At 43.4% G+C, this 26,298-nt stretch overlaps 1 protein-coding gene across 1 annotated transcript in view; it reads left to right on the forward strand.

Annotated features, from left to right (window-relative positions):
* Positions 1–26,298, forward strand: part of pcsk2 (proprotein convertase subtilisin/kexin type 2) — an 89,468-nt gene that overhangs the window by 55,617 nt on the left and 7,553 nt on the right. The window contains exons 9-11 of the mRNA XM_023970445.2: positions 2,146–2,361; positions 4,059–4,159; positions 6,140–6,367. Of these exons, the coding sequence (XP_023826213.1) occupies positions 2,146–2,361; positions 4,059–4,159; positions 6,140–6,367 (545 nt within the window). The remainder of the gene's footprint in view (positions 1–2,145; positions 2,362–4,058; positions 4,160–6,139; positions 6,368–26,298) is intronic.

Here is a 26,298-nt window from a genome sequence, read left to right on the forward strand (position 1 = left end):
CATTGTCAGAGCAGAAGGAAGCAAGTTTTCTTCCAGGACAACCTTGTACGTGGCTTGATTCATTCGTCCTTCACAAAGACAAATCTGCCCCCATTCCAGCCTTGCTGAAGCACCCCCAGATCATCCCCGATCCTCCACCAAATTTCACAGTGGGTGCGAGACACTGTGGCTTGTAGGCCTCTCTAAACATACTCGGCCCACAGTTGTTTCACCTGGTCGTTATTTCTCTCAAAAGGCACCAGGTAAATGTGTTTCATAGATACCTGGTGACTCTTCAAAAGGTGGGCAATTGTTGGTAGGTTGAGGGAGGCCACATTGGCAAAGGTAGCCTGCTTTATTTTGGACAGCTGTATGTCATTCCTGGCCCCTACCATTTCCACCACTGCTCACCCCTGCTGGTTGGTCAGCTCACAGCCACCACCATGGGGTCTTCTGTCAATTCTGAGGGTAAAACTGTCAATAGATCATACTGTAAGAATACTGTAACATGTTTTGGGAATTTACATGCATTACAATATGTAATTTACTGTAAATGTAATGGTCCAGCATAGTGCATATCCTGCAGACTTTCCGGTTTTCTTGGATAAATGTTCTCATGATGGAATTTATAGTTAATCTTTTCAGATTGGGGTGCACTCATCTGGCAGCCTCTGACGTGGTAAGGCTTTTGTTAACCACATGGTCAATGACGATGGCCCGGACTTCATTAGATACAACAGTTCCCTGCCATCTGCCTCCCTCTCTCTGATGTCCACCTCTTTGACGGGTCCAATGCCCAACTCTTTGATGGGGCCCATGCCCACCTCGTTGACCTCTTTGATGGGGCCCATGCCCACCTGTTTGATGGGTCCCATGCCCGCCTCTCTGACGGGCCTCTTGTCCACGATCTCTTTGATTTCTTCCTCCCTCTTGCTGTCTATCCTGCTCAATGTTGAAAGACATTGCAAGTGTTCACACACACCCTTTTATATGATGACCCATTGTGCTTAGCACAATGTTAAATCAATTAGCAATAACAAGTAGTCATTATGTATGGTAATCATCTATCATACATGTCATTTAGATGTTTATACTTTACAAACACACATTTTATTTCTGTAGTTCTCAATTTCCATTTATAGTAGACACACCAGTTTAAAATCTATAGGTTTACCAAACAGTTAAGTGATTAACCAACCATTAAGCACAGTTGGATTAAGTGACAGTCAAATGTATTTAAACAAATGAGAAGAGAATCATATGAAAAGTATTGTGAGCGTTGCATTGTGGAAGGCAATTATTTTATATGAAAGTTATGAGAGGTGGAGCTGGAGAGGTTCCAACAAACTTAATGCACCATATTACACGTTGGTGGGGAGCTCCGCCGGGGCAGTCCCATTAGTTCTCTTATAAACTGCTTACACAGACAAGTTATATTTGCATGATTTACATTATTCATTATTCATTCAACATTAACTTTTGGATCATGTTGAAAGACATTGCAAGATCATTTCACAGGTGCACCTTGTGCTGGGGACAATAAAAGGTCACTCTAAAATGTGCAGTTTTGTCACACAACCCAATGCCACAGTTTTGAGGGAGCGTGCAATTGTCATGCTGACTGCAGGAATGTCCAACAGAGCTGTTGACAGATAATTTAATGTTAATTTCTCTACCATGTCAGTTTTAGAGAATTTGGCAGTACGTCCAACCGGCCTCACAACCACAGACCACGTGGGGCTGAGAAGTATTTCTGTCTGTAATTAAGGCCTTTGAGAAAAACGTATTCTGATTGGCTGGTGCTGGCTCCCAAGTGGGTGGGCCTATGTCCTCCCAGGCCCACCCATGGCTGCACCCCTGCCCAGCGATGTGAAATCCATAGATTATGGACTCATTTATTTATTTCTATTGACTGATATCCTTCTAGGAATTGTAACTCAGTAAAATGTTCTAAATTGTTGCATGTTGCGTTTATATCTTTTTTCAGGATAGCATGATTGTAATCATCATTATTAGCAGTTTGTATGATAATTGTTGGAACATTGTAAAATAATGTAACTAGTTTTACTACTACAGCACTACTGCTAATGTACTGCTTCCACTACCACTACCACTGTTTCTACCACTATCACACATCCTGAAGTCAGTTGATGTGTTGTCTCGTAGGGCCGAGGAGGGAAAGGCAGTATCTACGTGTGGGCATCTGGAGACGGCGGTAGCTATGACGACTGTAACTGTGACGGTTACGCCTCCAGCATGTGGACCATCTCCATCAACTCAGCAATCAACGATGGTCGTACGGCTCTGTACGACGAGAGCTGCTCCTCCACCCTCGCATCCACCTTCAGCAATGGGCGCAAGAGGAACCCTGAAGCTGGCGTGGTGAGTGTGTGAGAAAGAGTGTGAAAGACAGAGAGAGAAAAATAAAAAATGTGTGTGTGGTTGACCAAGTTCATCTCATTGTTATCCTCAGTCTGAGRACATTGAGTACACTGAGTGCTCAGATTTATACGATTTCTATCCCTGAATCCGACCCTACAAAGACAAGGTTGCATAATGATATGGTCTTTTCAGCCAACTTTCCATTGTTCTGTGTCGTTATGAGACATTAACTATTCACTGAAGACTGAATACCTGTCCTTAGTTGTATGCAGTCTTTCTCTGTGATTGATTGAGGGATTGTTCTATTCTCTTTCATTTGAACAATCCCCAGAGATGGAAACATGGCACTCAATCTATTCCTTATTTCAATGTATGTCAGCCCATTCAGCAGAAGAAAAGCTCTGGGATGAGACAGGGAAGGTTATAAGCCTGTGATTTCACTGGGGGTGTGAAATATCAGGTGGAGATTGAGGGGGCAGATGTGTGATCAGTTATACATCGCTCTTTCTAACACAGTGTAACAAAGAACATCTGGGGTCCTCGAAGTATCAGGCACTGAGATAGACAGCTCACAATCTAGTGGTCCCTGATTAATGTCTCCTCATGGTCTAGTTTTCATGGATAATAAAAGAAGATAGAAAAGAGGATTGGAAGGAGGGAGATTGTTAAACCCTTTTCATCTCTGCTTACTGTCAAACAGGACATACAAGTATAAAATAGGATTTTACTATAAGGAAGATGTAGACTAGACACAGTACATTTTACTATTGTTCCCCATTTGTAGATTGTATGTGGTCTGGGATTTGTTCAGGTTATTGTTCATTTTAGAATACATAGAAGATATATCGAGAACAAACTCTGTCCCTGAAATGATCTGTGGGTCTAGAAGACAAGCCAGTTGCTCAACAACCCTGTGACTGTTTCATATCTGTCATCAGAGTAGAGGATTGGGACAATGATTAGCAGAGACATATGGGCTACAACTGTCTGCTTTGTTGTTATTTCAGTATTTATCTGGGGAATTGTGTCACCGGGCAGAGTTATCACAAGACAATGTGTGAATCATCTGTGCCTTAGATAAATGCTATGAGAGATATATATATATATATATATATATATATAGAGAGAGAGAGATATCTAGAGATAAAAGACCATCTGACCTTGATGGTCATACTACAGTCATTCTGGTCATACTAATCCCTTTCACTCACTCTTTTGAGTTTTCTCTTGCCACTTTGCCACACGGTAGCTTGTTCTTCTGTTGTTTTGTTGTTCTGTAATTCGTAGGCAACTTTTTAAGAAAACACTATATAAATACAATTTCATTAATATGTGTTCAGTCAAGGCTACTCAATCATAGAGAATATTCTGACAAATAAATCCCCCTCTCAGTGTATTGATTTTCAAGAGATGTCTCTCTCCAATATAAGAACCGTATTTGGTATTTTGACTTTCACCAGGAAGCCAATGGCGGTTGAGAGAGACAGGAATTCCCTCGTGTGCTTCTCTCTCTCTCTCTGACTAATTGTATATAATCTCTGATTATCTGTAATTAAATTACACATTATGAATCACATGTTTACTGAATCATTTGCATTTTTGAAGTCTTCTCTTCTCCACTTTCCCCTCCACTCCTCTCATTGGATGTTGTTATCCCACTGATATGATTACAGTCTTCCATGGTTGTGTTATACCAGGCCACCACGGACCTATATGGAAACTGCACCCTGCGCCACTCTGGAACATCAGCAGCAGCTCCTGAAGCAGCCGGAGTGTTTGCCTTGGCATTGGAGGCCAAGTATGTACACACACACACACACACACACACACATTACTGGTCAGTGTCTGAAGGTCTTACAATCAGAGGAGAATATGGCTGTTCTAACTCTGTTAACATGGACGAGATGTGTTTCATAACTTCAGCTCCACACTGACTGAAACCTTGGCTGTGTCATTACATACGACCTATTCCCTTCAATGTCTTTCTCTCCCACTCTCCCCCCTTTGTTTCTATCCTTCTCTCAAGAACATTTCATATCTTCCCTCTTCACAGAATCATTTATTAAACAAAGCTTCCATTAAGCCAACAGACCTACCCCATGAATAAAAGGGAAAGTTGTTTGTTGTCTTGCCCAGTTATTACTAAGTCTCTGTGTTCGTGCCAGGGATACAAATCATATTTGGCCCGGCGTGTGTTCTTTATACCTCGTTACATGGCTGAAACACAAGGTTTCTATTGTAGATTTGGCCCAAAGTGCACGTTCATGTTTTATAAATGACCGAATGGCCCATATACATGAACCAGAGCGACTCAGCGCTAGCTGGTGATGTAAGATGATGGTGGAGTGTTCTCCCAGCATAGCCAGCCGGGACGCGTATGTCACCATGTTGCCGAGTGAACCGGACAAATACCTCAGCCCATTTAGACGATGATAAAATCCATAATTAATAATGCATCGTTTTGTTTTGGGGTTTTATTATGTTCAACAAAGATTACACTGTGGCAACAGCAACATTTACAAGTCTTTCATTTCATACATCATGAATTCACTGCCGATGTGAAAACTTAGCCTAATTTGGTCCTTATGGTCTCGAAAATGTAAAACATATGCTAATGAAGTCAAATGGCACATTTGATCTGAATAATATAATAGATTTGACTTGATAGTTACTTTAGATACTATGGGAGCATGTAGAGTGGAGTCCTGCCTCAGACCAGAGCTAGGCCAGGCTCCAGCTGCTCCCGGAAGACCAAAAAAATATATAAAAGTWGTATATTCTGAACATTCTATCTCACGTACAAGATGCAAGTGCAAGGGTTTCTAGACAGGTTTCACCCACTGTCCCCAATCGTTTTCAATCCTTTTAACTCAGACAGCCTTTTTGTCATATTAAGGGCTGGTGTTTTTGTTCTCTATGCCATTAGCCAATGGCACAGACCAGGACTGTGTAAAGAGAAGCTGTTTGCTTAACACACAATAATGATGTTAGTGTCAGGGGCAGCGGATGCTAGCACTGGCTAGAAGTATAAAGCTGGTGTGTGTTATTGAGTGCCGAGACCCTTTTTACTGGCCAAACACACTTGGACTGTGTGGTGTCAGGATTCAGTGAGTCAGCACAGAATAAAACTGTTGTTCCACAGTAGAGATAAGCAGTAGAGACGTGCTGCCAGCCGTCTCAAAGCAGACCCTTTAATGTTCACACATCTGAGGCGTTATCATCAAAGTGTATCAAGAGATCAGACCTTCATTCCAATCATCACTTTTATGACAAAATGCACCAGAATCCATTCAGTCTCTTCTATTGGATGTGTTGATCATTTCCCTTACTTTGTGACCTAGAAGGAGATGTAGCACATGATTTGCTGGATTTGATTTATTTTACCTTTATTTAACTAGGCAAATCAATTAAGAACAAATTCTTTTTTTCAATGACGGCCTAGGAACAGTGGGTTATTTGCCTTGTTAAGGGGCAGAACGACAGATTTTTACCTTGTCAGCTCGGGGATTCGATCTTGCAGCCTTTCGGTAACTAGTCCAGCACGCTAACCACTAGGCTACCTGCCGCTCCACTCCATCTGATAATTTCCTGTACTGTGCTGTGGATGGGTGGTACTCAAGGTGAATAGAATAGATTCATTAACATGTTATCATCTACTGCCCCTGTCTGTGAAGTACTGTAGTGTTGAACGCGTATATTATAAACATAATGCCTGATCAGACACCTGTGTCCACCTGGTACACACATATAACTCTCCTCTCCCCTCCACACCCCACAGCCCCAACCTGACATGGAGGGACATGCAGCACCTGTCTGTGCTGACCTCAAAGAGGAACCAGCTTCATGACGAGGTGCACCAGTGGCGGAGGAACGGCGTGGGCCTGGAGTTCAACCACCTGTTTGGTTACGGTGTGCTGGACGCTGGCGGCATGGTCAAGATGGCCAAGGAGTGGAAGACCGTCCCTGAGCGTTTTCACTGCGTGGCTGGATCATTGCAGGATGTCCAGTAAGTGACTGGGTTCTCTTCAGACTTAGTAAATTACCGACCAGGCTGAAACTAGAATTAGTACTGAGATGTTAGTTTGTTTTGATATGTTTGTTTTGTATTTAGCTAAGTCTGCTTCAGTACCTGACTGTGTGGTTCGTCTGCAGTTAGACCCAAATTGTTAGCTCTATCTGTCTGTAGAATAGGCCTGTGTGTTACAAAGTGCTTTGATGCTGATTACAATGGGTTTATCTGGTCTGTGCTGTGGGGTGATAGCCTCAGTGATATGATCCATACCTACCTGTTACAAATGCGTGTCTGCCCTTGGTCTCTCCCTACCTCCCTCTCCCTCGCTTTCTCATTCACTGTACCCTCTGCATCAGCCCGTTTCCGGAGCTTTGGACGTATGTCCTCCAGTGTCTCCCTGCGTGAGGCTCACAAGCACCCACACACACACACACACACACACACACACTATAATTAGACCCCAACACATCGCTTGGCACAGCTTGCCCTAGCAACCCTGTCAATAAGACCGAGTAACAGGCGTGGAGGGACATCATGGCTGTCTGTGTGTGTGAAGGTGGATTCTATGTGTGTGTTTGTATGTGTGTTTGTATGTGTGTGTGTGTGTGTGTGTGTGTGTGTGTGTGTGGTGTGTGGTGTGTGTGTGTTGTGTGTGTGTGTGTGACTGCCCACGTCTTCCTATGCTTGACCCTTTCAATAGAATATCACCCCTCTCATTTTCCTTCCTAATCTGTGGTCCACAGTTGGGACGGCCATGGCAACACAGCAGAATGGCAACCAGAGTGTGTGTGTGTGTGTGTGTGTCTCAGAGGAGCCCAGTCATGGCAGAGTCAGTCGCTGTTGTGTGTGTGTGAAGATAAGGTGTGTATCTAAGCTCCTGTAATGACAGCCTTTAAGTCCAGTGTAGAGGAGGCTGCTTTTGCACAGCAGGCCTGAAATCTAACTGCCAGTACCTCAGGAGCTGAAGCAAGGACATGCATGTTCTTGATACTATTTGAAAGGAAACACTTTGAAGTTTGTGGAAATGTGAAATTAATGTAGGAGTATATAGCACGTTAGACCTGGTAAACTTGTTTTTTGTTTGTTTTTTGCATCATCTTTGAAATGCAAAATAAAGGCCATACATTGACCTAGGAATCTACTTTAGATGTTGTCCACAAGAGGGTGGCAGTGTGCGTGCAAAGTTTCAGACTGATACATTCAAGAATGAGAGCTCTACATAATATTTTGTATCAAGTCTCCCAGGTGTCCCTCATGAGTTTGCCCAAATGTACCCAAGTGGCCGAATTGGTCAACTGATAAATTCCCAAGTACATAACTATAGAGAACATACAAAAATTCTATGGTAATAAAACAGTTAAGTTTACACACTCCCAGAAATGTAATACATGATGGATCATTAGCTTCGCTACAAAAAAGGTACTTACCTTCACACCTCTAGATGGCCGGGTGGGGTGAGTGTGGAGCTAGAGAGAGCAGAGGGGTCAGACTGGAGAAGCCAGTTCCTACATTTGAATGAGTGGGGGATGGACTTGAATGTGGTGTTGGAAGTTGACTCCCACAAGTCATCTTACTCCCTACCACTATTGAAAYAATCTGTTAGAACACAAGTTTACTGTTACTTATTTTATTTAACCTTTATTTATTTTTTTGCAGGGGGTGAGCACTGCATCAATACATCAAATACACAACACATATCTATAAACATGTATATTATATAGAGTATGGGGAACACAATCACTATAATGAAATATGTGGATCAATAGGCAATAAGATGCATAGACTATACTAATATATTGTATGCCTCAGGTCTATATATTATATAAACATATATAGAAATCAAATACAAATATCTTACATGAATATGAAACCATTTTTAAAAAATGGATTAGCACAAGAAGCAAAAACATATTTTACTTACCGATCTAAAAAAGTAAGGTTACCTTCTCCTTCCAATCTTTCTTGCGCGCAGGACTCCTCGTGTCGCTCTCCCGGTCAATTTCTACAATAATCTCATCCAAAAGTGTATACTTGAAGTTCGATTCAGCGTTTATACTCTGAGTAGCCATGTTGTACTTTTTAAGTTTTGAGAAATCACATACTCATGTAAAGCCCAGCTCATTGGCTATCTAGCTAGCTATGTTTCAAAATGATAGGTGGTCATTGAACCAAGAGACTGTCAATCAAGTGAACCCCACCCGTCTCATTGGTGCGTAYTGATGGCTGTCCTTCATGAGCTAATAGACGTGTTGTGTAACCAATACGTAATGTAAAATGATGAATCAACGTTTGGTTGCCTTCTAGAGTGTCTGAGGATTGCACAGAAACCAAACTTGACTGGGTGAAACAAAGTTTAGCCATTTAGATTTCATAGATTGTTTTGTTGCAAGTTGAAAGAGTCAGAATTCATTCAAAACGCTCTGTACAACATGGATTGTGTTACGGTATAAAAATTGATTTTATTAAACAAAACTACGCTACATTGTATCTCTGGGAACCTCACACGGAACCCAAACCGGCTCCGCGCGTTCGCCATCGTGCGCTATCGTGCATAAATGTATTTTGCCCCCCCACACCAAACGCGATCACGACACGCAGGTTAAAATATCAAAACAAACTCTGAATCAATGACATTAATTTGGGGACAGGTCAAAAAGCATTAAACATGTATGGCAATTTAGCTAGTTAGCGTGCACTTGCTAGCTAACGTTAATTTGTCCTATTTAGCTAGCTTGCTGTTGCTAGCTAATTTGTCCTGGGATATAAACATTGAGTTGTTATTTTACCTGAATTGCACAATGACCTCTACTCCGACAATTAACCCACACATAAAACGGCCAACCGAATCGTTTCTAGTCATCTCTCCTCCTTCCAGGCTTTTTCATCTTTGAACTTATATGGGGATCGCATCTAAACTTTCATAGTATACCACGACAACCGGCAACAAAGTTCGTCTTTCAATCGCCCACGTGGGTATAACCAATGAGGAGATGGCAAGTGGGTACCTGCTTCTATAAACCAATGAGGAGATGGGAGAGGCAGGACTTTCAGCGCGATCTGCGTCAGAAATAGGAATGACTGCTATTTTAGCTCTTGGCGTCGCAGACGCTCGTTGGCGCGCGCGAGCAGTGTGCATGCAATAATTGAATAACATGGATTTCTATATTTATTTTGCGAAGCTCGCACACGCGACGTGTTCGGTCTGGTCATAATGTCAGGATGACAAATCAGAGCAATATTACTGAATGTACTGTCAGAGGTGAATGTATCAAACCAGTTGCCTTGATAAAAGTGGTTTGTTGTTGTGCACTATCCTCAAACAATTGCATGGTATTTTTTTGCTGTAATAGCTACTGTAAATTAGACACTGCAGTTGAGAGAACACCCCACTGACCATTTTACTCGCACTAGCAGAGATAGTTAGGCAGTTTTCATGTTATCCAGAGCATTGGTGGCTGTAACTGTGCTGCTGGCAACAATTTCATTACGTTTTTTGCCGACGTTTACCGACACCGGCCATATTCAACGGGTGTTGTGCGCTTATAAATGCATCAGTTATTCTGCGCTCTGGCACACTCAGACAAGAGTGCTCAACAGATATGGCCAGACTGAATTTACGTATGCATCAGAAATGATACTTACATAGTGAAGTCTTTTGTTAAATAAGCAAAGAGAGATAACACAAAGAGAGTCTGCCCTCACACACGTAGACACACACACACATGCACGCACGCATGCAAACACACACACCTCTAGTGAATAGACATGTGGGTGGAATGTGCTCTGCTCATATGTGAGTTGTTTGAGTCAAATACAGTGGCATGGCCATCGTTTGAAATGCAGAGGGTCTTTGATCAGAACGTTATTTTGGGCTGATATGAGGTAAGAGGAAAGGGGGGTACCTAGTCAGTTGTACAACTGAATGCATTCAACTGAAATGTGTCTTCCGCATTTAACCCAACCCTTCTGAATCAGCACTGCAGCGCAGTACAATCAGGACTCCATCTAGTACCAGTGCTACATCAAAGTGCAGCAGTCCCCATTGTGACAGTGAATGAATTATAATACAGAGCATCAGGACTGGATAGCCCCTCTGATAATGGAGAATGTATCACATCACACACACAGATGCATGCACGRACGCACGCACACAGACACACACACACCACTACTTAACATCACTGACTGCTGTGTGCGTTTTGGTCCGGCTACCTGGGTCAGAACTTCTGATTATCAGTCCTGCTGTTGTAGTGGCCTCGGCTCAGCTGGGTTTGGGTTTTACAATCTCGCCTGGTGTCTCATTTCAGAAGCCTCTTCTCTCCTCTGTTTATTTGTATTTGTATTTATTATGGATCCCCATTAGCTGCTGCCAAAATTAACGAAGTTATATAATTTTAACATATTAAGGGTGTGCCCTCAGGCCCCTACTCTACTAACACATATCTAAAACACAAAATCCATGTGTATGTGTGTGTATAGTGCGTATTTTATAGTGTGTTTGTTTTGCTTCACAGTCCCCGCTGTTCCATAAGGTGTATTTGTATCTGTTTATTTTAATCTAATTTTACTGTTACTTGATGTGGAATAGAGTTCCATGTAGTCATGGATCTATGAAGTTACTGTGCACCTCCCATAGTCCGTTCTGGGGACTTGGGGACTGTGAAGAGACCTCTGGTGGCATGTCTTGTGGGGTATGCATGGGTGTCCGAGCTCTGTGCCAGTAGTTCAAACAGACAGCTCGGTGCATTCAACATGTCAATACCTCTCACAAATACAAGTAAGTAGTGATGGATTCTATCCACTTTGAGCCAGGATGATATTGACATATTATTAATGCATATTATTAATGTTAGCTCTCTGTGTACCTCCAAGGGCCAGCCGTGCTGCCCTGTTCTGAGCCAATTGCAATTTTCCTAAGTCCCTCTTTGTGGCACCTGACCACACGACTGAACAGTAGTCCAGGTGCGACAAAACTAGGACCTGTAGGACCTGCCTTGTTGATAGTGCTGTTAAGAATGCGTCTAAACACCATTGTTGTCTGAACAGCATCTAAATATTTTTTTGCACTGATGGAAAATAAAGGTCTTAAACTTTATTCCTCAATTTGACCTTTTATTGTAAAAGATAAATGCGAACTTCATTATCCAAGCATCACACAGAAGACATCCACAGCCAAACTCATTCCATAAACCAGTCTAAATAACAGGTTGCACTGACAAAAAAACGAAACATAAGTTAGCGACCTAACAGCTAGACTAGTTTACAATGTACTACATCTCTGGTGAGCACAAGATACTAATATAATGTTGTATAGAAAATAAATATGTGTCAGCTAAGCTAACAGCAGCTAAATTCTTTATGATGGCAGCCATGTTTGTTTACGTTTGACAAGCGAAAACTCCCTAATCTCAGAATTCCATTCACTATAAGACACAAATAAACAAAGTCAAAGATGGCTGCGCTCATTGCCTGAAAAATATGAATTTAGTTTAGCCTCTTTTCAGCATATTACAAATCGTCGATGTACTTGTTCTAAAATCACAAAGCATTAAAATGTTTTCACCTCACAGATCATCACATCAAATACAAGCGTACTGCCTAGCCTAACCGTAGCGCGAAACAAAACAGGAATGAAACCATTTTAGAGCGGTTTATGGGGGGGTTAATTTAATTTGGTGAGAGGGTTTCAAGTCCTTGGAGGGTAGAAATGGGGGAAGATATCGTGGGGGGATATGATGCAGGAAATATTACTATGATGTAGGATTTATCAATAAACGGGGGGCAAACACAATAAGTTTATACGCTAAATAAAAATAAACGTCTGAGCTGGCAACCCTAAGGTACCAAAATCACAACTGGGAACTCTGGAAAAAATGAGCTCCGACTGGGAAAAATTGTTTTGAATGGTCATCCAACTTGGCATTAACTTTCTAAAGCTCCGAATTTTCGACCTGAAGTTCATTGACGTCATGATTTTACCGATTTCACAGTTGTCTTGAAAGCACCATAAGTCAGTCAAGTGAACTATCCCTTGTTATAACATCTTTGGTCTGACAACGCTTACGTGACAAACAGAATGCATTGTATGATGTCAACAAACATGGCACCACAAATAGCTGGCAAATAGCTTAGCATTTGCTCATCATAATCAGTACAGCATTCAAGTATGCTGTACACAGATCATATTTTTTCCAAAAGTTTACTAAGGGTTAGTAACAGGCTGATTGGTCGGCTATTTGAGCCAGTAAAGGGGGCTTTACTATTCTTAGGTATGGAAATAACTTTTACTTCCCTCCAGGCCTGAGAGCACACACTTTCTAGTAGACTTAAATTGAAGATATAGCAAATAGCAATGGCAATATCGTCCGCTATTATTTTCAGTAATTTTCCTTTCAAGATGTCAGACCCCGGTGGCTTTTCATTGGTGATAGACAACAATAATTGTTTCACTTCTTCCACACTTACTTTTAAAATTACAATGCTTGTCTTTCATAATTTGGTCAGATATACTTGGATATGTTGTGTCAGTGTTTTTTGCTGGCATGTCTATTAGCTATTAGCTAATCTTGCTAAGGAAAAAATCATTAAAGTAGTCGTCAATATCAGTGGGTTTTGTGATGAATGAGCCATATGATTAAATTAATGGTGGCACAGAGATTGACTTTTTGCCCAAAATGTAATTTAAGGTGCTCCAAAGCTTTTTACTATCATTCTGTCAGGATTTGGCCAGGATTGTTCAGGTTTTGGTCACTAGATGCCCCCATTGTGCTTTTTTGACCCTTTTGTTTTTCCCTTGTTCCAGTTATTATTTGCACCTGTGCCTCATTTCCCTTGTATGTATTTAAACCCTTAGTGTTCCTCAGTTCTTTGCTCTGTGTTTGAATGTTAGCACCCAGCCCCAGCCATGCTGTGAACTTTTGTTTCTCCTGTTGGTCTTTCTTGAGGTACTCTGGTTTTGTTCTTGTTTATTTTTGATTATTCTTTTGAGGTTTGTTTTTTCCCTGCTGTTCTTACCACTTTGTGGATTTTCCTTGTTTCTTGGAGGATTMAAATTTTTTCTCTTGGAATTACTTTTGACGTTGTGGATTTATATTTTTTGCCTGAAGATCTTTTCCTTTTTACTTTATTAAATTCACCGTCTCAAGTACTGCTGTGTCTGCCTCATCTTCTGGGTTCTGCCGACTATTAGTGGCTCAGCTTACTAAGTGACTGTTTCTCACACCGGAGACCCGAGTTCGTAACCGGGTCCTGACACATTATTTGTCATTTATCTTTCTTATGTKATTTATCTTTCATAGTTTAGTTCATTCTTCTTTTTATTCAGTTTACTCACATGATTTCTCAATTTGCAGTACGTTTGCCAATCGGTTATACAGCCAGACATGGGTGCATGCTTATTAGTAACTGGGATAAGCATTTTCATAAATGTTTCAAGTGCAGCATCTGGTTGCTCCTCATTACACACCACGGACCAACAAATATTATTTACATCAACAACATAGGAATCACTACAAAACGTATTGTATGACCTCTTATACACTATATTAGGTGCAGCCTTTGGAACGTTGGTTTTCCTATAGATATGACTACTATATTGTGATCACTACATTAAATGGATTTGGATACTACTTTCAAACAAATTTCTGCAGAATTAGTAAAGATGTGATCAATACATGTTGATGATTTCATTCCTGTGCTGTTTGCAACTACCCTGGTAGGTTGATTAATAACCTGAAACAGGTTGCAGGCACTAGTTACAGTTTGAAACTTTCTCTTGAGGGGACAGCCTAATGAAAGCCAGTCAATATTTAAATCACTCAGAAAATATCACATACATTATCAATCATTTCACACATGTTATCCAGATACTGACTGTTAGCACTTGATGGTCGATAGCAGCTTCCCATCAGAATGGGCTTTAGGTGAGGCAGGTGAACCTGTAGCCATATTACTTCAACAGTATTTAACATGATATCCTCTCTAAGCTTTACAGCAATGTGGTTCTGAATATAAACAGCCACACCTCCACCTTTGGCATTTCTATACTTTCTGTAGATCTTATAAACATGTATTGCTACCACTGTATCATCAAATGTATTATCTAAGTGAGTTTCAGAGATTGTCAGAATATGAATGTCATCTGTTGCTAGCAAATTATTGATTTCATGAAGCTTGTTTCTTAAGCTACATATGTTAATGTGCGCTATTTGTAACACTTTTCTGGGATTCTTGATAGTTTTTCTTGCTTTACTTGGAAGCTTAGCAGAGGTAGACATGCTCAGGTTATTTATGTTTGTGCAGAGGGAGCTGCACACAGTGGACTTCCTGTTAGCGCACACCACCTCAGTGTTAACAGTATAACTCTGGTTCATAGGCACATGATTACTGCATACAATAGCTGTAGGATCAGCAGAGGCATTCAGGGCAGTAAGAGGGACATAAATTAGGTTACTTACATTGTGTCTTCCAACMTCCCTAGGATAATGTACATTTGCGGAAGCATTATGATAACTCAGCGACACAATGGTAGGGATTCAATTATCTGGACTTGGGTCATTGATAAGTCATTGTCTCAACGCAGCCTTATAATGCTGTGAAAAGATCCAGGAACCCAAATGATCTGGGTAGATCCCATCCTCCTTATAATACAAGCTTTCTTTCCGACAGTGCAGCAGTACGTAACAGGTAATATCTAAAAATTCTTCAACAAAACCTAATATCTAACAAATTCCACAATGGGAATTGTTAGGTTAGATTACTCGTTGGTTATTACTGCATTGTCGGAACTAGAAGCACAAGCATTTCGCTACACTCGCATTAACATCTGCTAACCATGTGTATGTGACAAATAAAATGTTATATGATTTGATTTGAACCTAATTTTTTATTTATTTATTTATTTCACCTTTATTTAATAAGCAGGTAGGCAAATTGAGAATATGTTCTCATTTACAATTGCGACCTGGCCAAGATAAAGCAAGCAGTTCGACACATACAACAACACATAGTTACACATGGAGTAAAACAAACATACAGTCAATAATACAGTGAAAAATAAGTTTATATACACTGCTCAAAAAAATAAAGGGAACACTTAAACAACACAATGTAACTCCAAGTCAATCACACTTCTATGAAATCAAACTGTCCACTTAGGAAGCAACACTGATTGACAATAAATTTCACATGCTGTTGTGCAAATGGAATAGACAAAAGGTGGAAATTATAGGCAATTAGCAAGACACCCCCAAAAAAGGAGTGATTCTGCAGGTGGTGACCACAGACCACTTCTCAATTCCTATGCTTCCTGGCTGATGTTTTGGTCACTTTTGAATGCTGGCGGTGCTCTCACTCTAGTGGTAGCATGAGACGGAGTCTACACCCACACAAGTGGCTCAGGTAGTGCAGTTCATCCAGGATGGCACATCAATGCGAGCTGTGGCAAAAAGGTTTGCTGTGTCTGTCAGCGTAGTTCCCAGAGCATGGAGGGCTACCAGGAGACAGGCCAGTACATCAGGAGACATGGAGGAGGCCGTAGGAGGGCAACAACCCAGCAGCAGGACCGCTACTCCGCCTTTGCAAGGAGGTGCACTGCCAGAGCCCTGCAAAATGACCTCCAGCAGGCCACAAATGTGCATATGTCAGCATATGGTCTCACAAGGGGTCTGAGGATCTATCTCGGTACCTAATGGCAGTCAGGCTACCTCTGGCGAGCACATGGAGGGCTGTGCGGCCCCACAAAGAAATGCACCCCACACCATGACTGACCCACCGCCAAACCGGTCATGCTGGAGGATGTTGCAGGCAGCAGAACATTCTCCAGGCGTCTCCAGACTCTGTCACGTCTGTCACATGTGCTCATGTGCTCAGTGTGAACCTGCTTTCATCTGTGAAGAGCACAGGGCGCCAGTGGCGAATTTGCCAATCTTGGTGTTCTCTGGCAAATGCCAAACGTCCTGCACGGTGCTGGGCTGTAAGCACAACCCCCACCTGTGGACGTCGGGCCCATACACACCTCATGGAGTCTGTTTCTGACCGTTTGAGCAGACACATGCACATTTGTGGCCTGCTGGAGGTCATTTTGCAGGGCTCTGGCAGTGCACCTCCTTGCACAAAGGCGGAGGTACGGTCCTGCTGCTGGGTTGTTGCCCTCCTACGGCCTCCTCCACGTCTCCTGATGTACTGGCCTGTCTCCTGGTAGCGCCTCCATGCTCTGGACCTACGCTGACAGACACAGCAAACCTTTTTGCCACAGCTCGCATTGATGTGCCATCCTGGATGAACTGCACTACCTGAGCCACTTGTGTGGGTTGTAGCACTCCGTCTCATGCTACCACTAGAGTGAGAGCACCGCCAGCATTCAAAAGTGACCAAAACATCAGCCAGGAGCATAGGAATTGAGAAGTGGTCTGTGGTCACCACCTGCAGAATCACTCCTTTTTTGGGGTGTGCTTGCTAATTGCCTATAATTTCCACCTTTTGTCTATTCCATTTGCACAACAGCATGTGAAATTTATTGTCAATCAGTGTTGCTTCCTAAGTGGACAGTTTGATTTCACAGAAGTGTGATTGACTTGGAGTTACATTGTGTTGTTTAAGTGTTCCCTTTATTTTTTTGAGCAGTGTACAATGTGAACAGTGAGGTGAGAATAAGGGGGTGAAGGCAAACAAAATATATATATAAATAAATAAAAATATAAAAAGGCATGGTGGCGAAGTAAATACAATATAGCAAGTTAAAAAAAAAAACACTGGAATGGTTGGTTTGCAGTGGAAGAAGTGTAAAGTAGAGATAGAAATAATGGGTGCAAAGGAGCAAAGTAAATAATAAATACAGTAGGTAAAGGGTAGTTGTTTGGGCTAAATTATAGATGGGCTATGTACAGGTGCAGTAATCTATAGCTGCTCTGACAGCTGGTGCTTAAGCTAGTGAGGGAGATAAGTGTTTCCAGTTTCAGAGATTTTTGTAGTTCATTCTAGTCATTGGCAGCAGAGAACTGGAAGGAGAGGCGGCCAAAGGAAGAATTGGTTTTGGGGGTGACCAGAGAGATATACTGCTGGAGCGCGTGCTACGGTAGGTGTGCTATGGTCGATGAAGCGGAGTGAAAGGGGGGTTACGCGGCTCAGTGCTGAAGTGTTCGGCGAGGTGACTGCGGATGCATGTAGCGCTGATTGTGAGTTGTGCGTGGGGAGCGTGAGTGTCTAGGAGGGGTTGGCGGTTTGATCCGGGATGAGTCGGGGTGGTGGGGTGGGACGGGCAAAAGCTTAGATCGCGGTATTGAGTTGCTACAAAGTAGAGGCAGAGTGTTGTGACTAGGTGCGCTAGCGCACAGGTAGGGCGCTATGGTACAGCACTGAGATAGCTTTAGGGGTCTTGTGTGCTGGACATGTTGGCGACGAGTATGAAGCGAGGCAGCCAACGAGAGTGTACAGGTCGCAGTGGTGGGTAGTATATGGGGCTTTGTGACAAAACGGATGGCAGCTGTGATACGACTCGCATCCAATTATTGAGTAGGTTTGGAGGCTATTTTGTAATGACATCACCGAAGTCGAGGATTGGTAGGATGGTCAGTTTTACAAGGGTATGTTTGGCAGCATGAGTGAGGATGCTTTGTTGCGGAATAGGAAGCCAATTCTAGATTTACTTTGGATTGGAGATGTTTGATGTGAGTCTGGAAGGAGAGTTTACAGTCTAACCAGACACCTAGGTATTTGTAGTTGTCCACATATTCTAAGTCAGAGCCGTCCAGAGTAGTGATGTTGGACAGGCGGGCAGGTGCAGGCCGATCGTTGAAGAGCATGCATTTAGTTTTACTTGTATTTAAGAGCAATTGGAGGCCACGGAAGGAGAGTTGTTGGCATTGAAGCTCGCCTGGAGGGTTGTTAACACAGTGTCAAAAGAAGGGCCGGAAGTATACAGAATAGTGTCGTCTGCGTAGAGGTGGATCAGAGAATCACCAGCAGCAAGAGCGACATCATTGTGTATACAGAGAAGAGAGTCGGTCCAAGAATTGAACCCTGTGGCACCCCATAGAGACTGCCAGAGGCCGGACAACAGACCCTCCGATTTGACACACTGAACTCGATCAGAGAAGTAGTTGGTGAACCAGGCGAGGCAATCATTAGAGAAACCAAGGCTGTCGAGTCTGCCGATGAGGATGTGGTGATTGACGAGTCAAAAGCCTTGGCCAGGTCAATGATACGGCTGCACAGTATTGTTTCCTATCGATGGCGGTTAAGATATCGTTTATGACCTTGAGCGTGGCTGAGGGGCACCCATGACCAGCTCTGAAACGCAGATTGCATAGCGGAGAAGGTATGGTGGGATTCGAAATGGTCGGTAATCTGTTTGTTGACTTGGCTTTCGAAGACCTTAGAAAGGCAGGGTAGGATAGATATAGGTCTGTAGCTGTTAGGTCAAGAGTGTCCCCCCCTTTGAAGAGGGGAATAACCGCAGCTGCTTTCCAATCTTGGGAACTCAGACGACACGAAAGAGAGGTTGAAAAGGCTAGTAATAGGGGTGGCAACAATTTCAGCAGATATTTTTAGAAAGAAAGGGTCCAGATTATCTAGCCCGGCTGATTTGTAAGGGTCCAGATTTTGCAGCTCTTTCAGACATCAGCTGACTGTATTTGGGAGAAAGAGAAATAGGGAAGGCTTGGGCGAGTAGCAGAGGGGAGGGCAGTGCTGTGACGGGGTAGGGGTAGCCAGGTGGAAAGCATGGCCAGCCGTAGAAAAATGCTTATTGAAATTCTCAATTATAGTGGTTTTGTCGGGTGTGACAGTGTGTCCTATCTTCAGTGCAGTTGGAAGCTGGGAGGAGGTGTTCTTATTCTCCATGGACTTTACAGTGTGCCCAGAACTTTTTTGAATTTGTGTTGCAGGAAGCAAATTTCTGCTTGAAAAAGCTAGCCTTGGCTTTTCTAACTGCCTGTGTATATTGGTTTCTAGCTTCCCTGAAAAGTTGCATATCACGGGGGCTGTTCGATGCTAATGCAGAACGCCATAGGATGTTTTTCTGTTGGTAAGGGCAGTCAGGTCAGGAGAGAACCAAGGGCTATATCTGTTCCTGGTTCTACATTTCTTGATGGGCAGGCTTATTCAAGATGGTGAGGAAGGCATTTAAAAAAAATATCCAGGCATCCTCTACTGACGGGAGAGATCAATATCCTTCCAGGAATACCTCGGCCAGGTCGATTAGAAAGGCCTGCTTCGCTGAAGTGTTTCAGGGGCGTTTGACAGTGATAAGTGGAGGTCGTTTGCCCGCTGACCCATTACGGATGCAGGCATGCGGCAGTGATCGCTGAGATCTTGGTTGAAAACAGCAGAGGTGTATTTGGAGGGCAAGTTGGTTAGGATGATATCTATGAGGGTACCCGTGTTTACGGAATTGGGGTGGTACCTGGTAGGTTCATTGATAATTTGTGTGAGATTGAGGGCATCAGCTTAGATTGTAGGATGGCTGGGGTGTTAAGCATGTTTCAAATTTAGGTCGCCTAGCAGCACGAGCTCTGAAGATAGATGGGGGGCAATCAGTTCACATATGGTGTCCAGAACACAGCTGGGGGCAGAGGGTGAATCTATAGCAGGCGGCAACGGTGAGAGACTTGTTTTTGAGAGGTGGATTTTTAAAAGTAGAAGTTCAAATTGTTTGGGAACAGACCTGGATAGTAAAACAGAACTCTGCAGGCAATCTTTTGCAGTAGATTGCAACACCGCCCCTTTGCCGTTCTATCTTGTCTGAAAATCTTGTAGTTGGGGATGAAAATGTCAGAATTTTGGTGGTCTTTCTAAGCCAGGATTCAGACACGGCTAAAACATCCGGGTTGGCAGAGTGTGCTAAAGCAGTGAACAAACCAAACTTAGGGAGGAGGCTTCTAATGTTAACATGCATGAAACCAAGGCTTTACGGTTACAGAAGTCATCAAAAGAGAGTGCCTGGGGAATAGGAGTGGAGCTAGGTACTGTAGGGCCTGGATTCCCCCTCTACATCACCAGAGGAACAGAGGAGGAGTAGGAATAAGGGTACGGCTAAAAGCTATGAGAATTGGTCGTCTAGAACGTCTAGAACAGAGAGTAAAAGGACGTTTCTGGGGGCGATAAAATAGCTTCAAGGAATAATGTACAGACAAAGGTATGGTAGGAGTGATACAGTGGAGGTAAACCTAGGTATGAGTGATGTGAGAGAGATATTGTCTCTAGAAACATCATTGAAACCAGGTGATGTCATCGCATATGTGGGTGGTGGAACTGAAAGGTTGGATATGGTATAGTGAGCAGGGCTAGAGGCTCTACAGTGAAATAAGCCAATAAACACTAACCAGAACAGCAATGGACAAGGCAATTTACATTAAGGAGAGGCATGCTTAATCGAGTGATCAATAAGGGTCCAGTGAGTAGAGGTTGGTGGGGTCACGGCGATCCAGACAGCTGGCCGGGTAGATGGCTATCGGTAGCAAGATAGCATAGGATGGAGGTCTATTTTTAGACACTCGTGCGTTTCCGTCGGTAGATTAGTGGGGTTCCGTGTGGTAGAGGGATCAATCCAATTGGCAAAATAGATATAGTGACCCAAGAAAAAATTGTCGATATACTTTCAGATAGCAGCCGATAAGCCAGCTAACGATTAGCGGGCCAGATGAGCGTTCAGGTAACGTCGCGACGGGGTGCCAGTTGGATAACTCCCTCGGGCACACAATCTAGTAAAGGAATAATACACCAATCTAGTAAGGATGGGATGAGAATATATAAGTTAAAATATTTGGATGAGCAGTGACAGAGCGGCTAGATGCAATAGATAGTAAAGAATAGATAATGAAGGATACAGTATAAGCAGTAATAAATATGAGATGAGTAATGCGAGATATGTATTTATTTATTAAAGTGGCCGATGATATCAAGTCTGTAGGTAGGCAGCCACCTCTCTGTGCTAGTGGTGGCTGTTTAACAATCTGATGGCCTTGAGAATGAAGTAATCTAATGTGCCTTCTCACCACACTGTCTGTGTGCGTGGACCATTTCAGTTTGCCGTGATATGTACACAGAGGAACTTAAAACTTTCCACCTTCTCCACTGCTGTCCCGTCAATGTGGATAGGGGGGTGCTCCCTTTGCTGTTTCCTGAAGTCCACGATCATCTCTTTTGTTTTGCTGACATTGAGTGAGAGGTTATTTTCCTGTTACCACACCCCGAGGGCCCTCAACTCCTCCCTGTAGGCTGTCTCGTTATTGTTGGTAATCAAGCCTACCACTGTAGTGTCATGTGCAAACTTGATGATTGAGTTGGAGGCGTAAATGGCCATGCAGTCATGGGTGAACAGGGAGTACAGGAGAGGGCTGAGAACGCACCCTTGTGGGGCCCCAGTGTTGAGGATCAGCGGAGTGGAGATGTTGTTTCCTACATTCACCACCTGTCCAGGACCCTGTTGCACAGGGCGGGGTTGAGACCCAGGGTCTCAAGCTTAATGATGAGTTTGGAGGGGACTATGGTGTTGAATGCTGAGCTGTAGTCTATGAACAGCATTCTTACATAGGTATTCCTCTTGTCCAAATGGGATAGGGCAGTGTGCAGTGTGATGGCGATTGCGTCGTCTGTGGACCTATTGGGGCGGTAAGCAAATTGGAGTGGGTCTAGGGTGACAGGTAGGGTGGAGGTGATATGATCCTTGACTAGTCTCTCAAAGCACATCATGATGACAGAAGTGAGTTCTACGGGGCAATAGTCATTTAGTTCAGTTACCTTTGCTTTCTTGGGAACAGGGTCTGTGCATGCTCTGAGGATGCGGCTAGGGATGCCGTCTGAGCCGACAGACTTGCGGGGTTAACACGTTTAAGTGTTTTACTCATGTCGGCCACAGAGGAGAGCCCACAGTCTTTGGTAGCGGGCCGTGTCGGTGGCACTGTATTGTCCTCAAAACGCGCAAAGAAGTTGTTTAATTTGTCTGGGAGCAAGACGTTGATGTCCGCAACGGGGCTGATTTTCTTTTTGTAATCCATGATTGTCTGTAGACCCTGCCACATACTTCTCATGTTAGAGCCGTTGAATTGCGACTCCACCTTGTCTCTATACTGACGCTTTCCTTGTTTGATTGCCTTCCGGAGGGAATAACTACACTGTTTGTATTCGTTCATGTTTCCAGTCGCCTTGTCATGATTAAATGCAGTGGTACGTGCTTTCAGTTTTGCGCAAATGCTGCCATCTATCCACATTTTCTAGTTAGGGAAGGTTTTATTAGTCACAGTGGGTACAACACCTCCTATAGACTTCCTTATAAACTCGCTCACCGAGTCAGCGTATATGTCAATGTTATTGCCTGAGGCTACCTGGAACATATCCCAGTCCACGTGATCAATGCAATCTTGAAGGGTGGAATCCGATTGGTCAGACCAGCATTGGATATACCTAAATACGGGCGCTTCCTGTTTTAGTTTCTGCCTATAGGAGGGGAGCAACAAGATGGAGTCATGGTCAGATTTGCCAAAAGGAGGGTGGGGGAGGGACTTGTATGCATCGCAGAATTTGGAGTAGCAGTGGTCGAGTGTGTTACTCGCTCGTGTACTGCAATCAATATGCTGATAGAATTTAGGTAGCCTTGTTCTCAGATTAGCTTTGTTAAAATCCCTATCTACAATAAATGCAGCCTCAGGATATATGGTTTCCAGTTTGCATAAAGTCCAGTGAAGTTACTTGATGGCCGTCTTGGCATCCGCTTGCGTGGGGAAATACACGGCTGTGACGATAACCGAGGAGAGTTCTCTTGGGAGATAATACGGTCGGCATTTGATTGTGAGGAATTCTAGGTCAGGTATACAAAAGGACTTGAGTTCTTCTATTTTGCTACAATTACACCATGAGTTGTTAATCATGAAACATACACCCCCGCCCTTCTTCTTACCAGAGAGATGTTTGTTCCTGTTGGCGTGATGCACTGAAAATCCCATTGGCTGTACGAACTCTGACAGCATGTTCCCAGCTAGCCATGTCTCCGTGAAACAGAGTATGTTACAATCTCAGATATGTCTTTGGAAAGCAACTCTTGCCCTAATTTTGTTGCCTTTGTTGACTAGGGACTGGACATTAGCGTGTAATATACTCGGAAGCTGTGGGTGGTGGCTGTGGGTGGTGTGCGCGCATCCGAAGCCTCACTAGAGGACCGTTCCGGCACCCTCTCCTCCTCCGACGGCGTTGTTTTGGGTCGGCTTATGGAATCAGTTCTAATGCCCTGGTAGGTGCAGGCYAAGGATCCGCTTTGGGAAAGTCGTATTCATGGTTGTAGTACTGGTTGTGCTTGCAAAGTTGACGTTTCTCTGATATCCAATAGTTCTTCCCGGCTGTATGTAATAACACTTAAGGTTTTCTGGGCTAACAATGTAAGAAATAATACATACAAAAAACAAAATGCTGCAGTTTCCTAAGGACCATCTCTATCGGCGTCATCTTGTTGGTGTCAAGGAGTAGCCCAATCAGTTCTTTTAAATCCATCTTCAGCTGTTCTGAGCTGCCCTTCATAATGTCATTCAACCCCACATGAACCATGACAGTATCAGRCCCAGCTGAATGATGCACAGCCTCGGGAAGCAACCTGGTGATATCCTCAACTTTTCCCCCAAGAAAACACCAAGTATTTGCCCCAGGTACAGATATATGCCTCACCATCAAACTCCTATCACAATCGCCAGAATGATCCGGCATCTACCGTGTCTCGAAGCAGATTGCGAGGCCAGAGCCACAGAACTCACCTGAGAGGAGAGCTGCTGAGACGCCAGCTGCGTGCAGGCCACAACAGCCAAAGGCATCAAGAGAGCACAACCTAGCGGAGGGGGGCCAAGGTGGACCAGGCTGTGCCCAGACAATTGATTGACTAGGACACTGAGAGGTAGCTGGAGGGGCAGCCACAGCCATGGAGGGAACATCTAAGTCCATGGCAGAAGACAGCTGGTATAGGGGCTCTAAGCGATTTGAAWGTCTTAAGTCCGGARGCGGGGTAGGAAGGCAGGCACGCCGAGAACGATTATTCTACTTCTTTCTGGTTTCGACACGCATCCATTTACGCTCACCTGAAGTCGAACAATGAGCAGTCATTTTCTGGTTCAGGTTAGTAGAGGGGTGCATTGGCGGAAATTGATCATAGTCTAGGAAGGTCCCATTATGATCCTCTTGGATGTTTTGATTGGAACCATTTAAAGATGCCGATAGTCTCATAGAATCCTTATTCAGTTCAAGGTGCTTGGTCAAATGTTTTATTTTTTCATGAAGAGTAATAATCCTTTCTTTAGCTGCATCAAGTTCAATACATTTTCCCTGTGACAATTACGAACATGTCGCAGATTATACACTTAATAGCACGTGAGTCCCCAGCAGATTCAAAGGAGTTTTCACTGCTGAGCGGCGACAATCAAAGGGAACAAACATTTCCCCAGGTGATGCTACGTCGGTTGTCAGTGGCAGGTCGCCGGCTGTTCCTTGRTACGCACCGGTCCGGCTGCGTGGTAGCGTTTGGTGTAGCCTCACACAGCTGTGTTGGGCGTGTCCCCAGTGTCTGTAGTCGTGGGGAACACAAAACATACAATTACAGCATGTCCTGGCCAACAATTGTAGTCACACTCACATGTTGGAAATAGTTCTATAGAGAGCGTTTTATGATTTGAGCTCTTGGTAGCTTGGATCGGTTGTTGGTATCCAGGTACTAAAGTAGAATGAAAAAGGTGAAGCGAGGAAAAAACTAAAAGTTGGTAAATGTGTTAAATGCAGAGTTTGGATTAAACGGTTATTAAAAGTAAAAACCGAAAAGTTTGCAGGTACCCAAGACGCATCAAACAGCACAGCAGCACGGAGACAACGAGGAAGTGTGACGTTGTTGTGATGAGGTGTGGGAAGCACTAGTGGTGGGGTTTATGACCATAGGGAGTCATTATTCTCACACATTATCTGATGAGATTGCTGCACCTGCTGTTCAGGAAAATCATTTTGGTGACAAATTGATTTCTGCACACATTCATGAGCCCAGACACACACAGAGCAACACATATTATGTACTCGTGCACACACATGCACAGACAGACACACACACATACACACATTCTGCTTTTCAATGATAGGTACTGTCATATCAGTGCAGAATGCAATATCCCTCCTGTCTCAGGATGTGATGTGATCCGGTGACATTTTGGTGGCGTACAGGGGCCACCAATGAGGTTCACAGTTCGACTCATTAACTTCCCAGCTGGGCCAGCTGGCTGAAATGCATTCTGGGTTATGGATCTAGAGGATACAGTTACATCAAAGCATCTACATATTACATAGTAGCCTTAAACATTAACTTTCAATTAATTTGTATTTCTATTTTAAAGGTATATTGGAATACAAAACATGTATGAATCTACACATATAATGTATTTATTATTATCTATGATAACATATATGAAAAACAGTTTTGAGGGTATTTTTGATAATCTATCATATGAATTATCAGAAAACAAGAAAAGCTCTCAGCTAATTCACTGTTAAAACTCATTAACTGTAGGTCAGAGCCGTAACAGACTCCATCTGGTTTTCAATGAAACCACATGACAGTGTATTGTACTGAATCCCATTGACCCACTAAATTACCACTAATTTAACCACCTCACCATCAGACCTCAGCACACCTCTCTGCTCAGGATATTATTCTACCAATGTGCTTCCCAGAACATACCTCTCTCCTTCTCCTTCTCTCTCTTTCTCTTTCTCCCCCCCCCTCTCTGTCCTTCTCTCTTGTGTGCTGTGCTAATCTGAGAGAGCTGTAATGGGCCAGAGATTTGGCCCCTGACGCTAATAATGCCATTAGGTCCACTTTACCCCCATCGTCCTCTCCTCAGCTCAGCTTCCCCATCTCTCTATCTACCCAGTGGTCCACCCCTGCCCGAGTGAGCTCTTAACACCCTCAC

The sequence above is a fragment of the Salvelinus sp. IW2-2015 genome, linkage group LG25 (assembly GCF_002910315.2).
Source record: "Salvelinus sp. IW2-2015 linkage group LG25, ASM291031v2, whole genome shotgun sequence".
NCBI lineage: Eukaryota > Metazoa > Chordata > Actinopteri > Salmoniformes > Salmonidae > Salvelinus > Salvelinus sp. IW2-2015.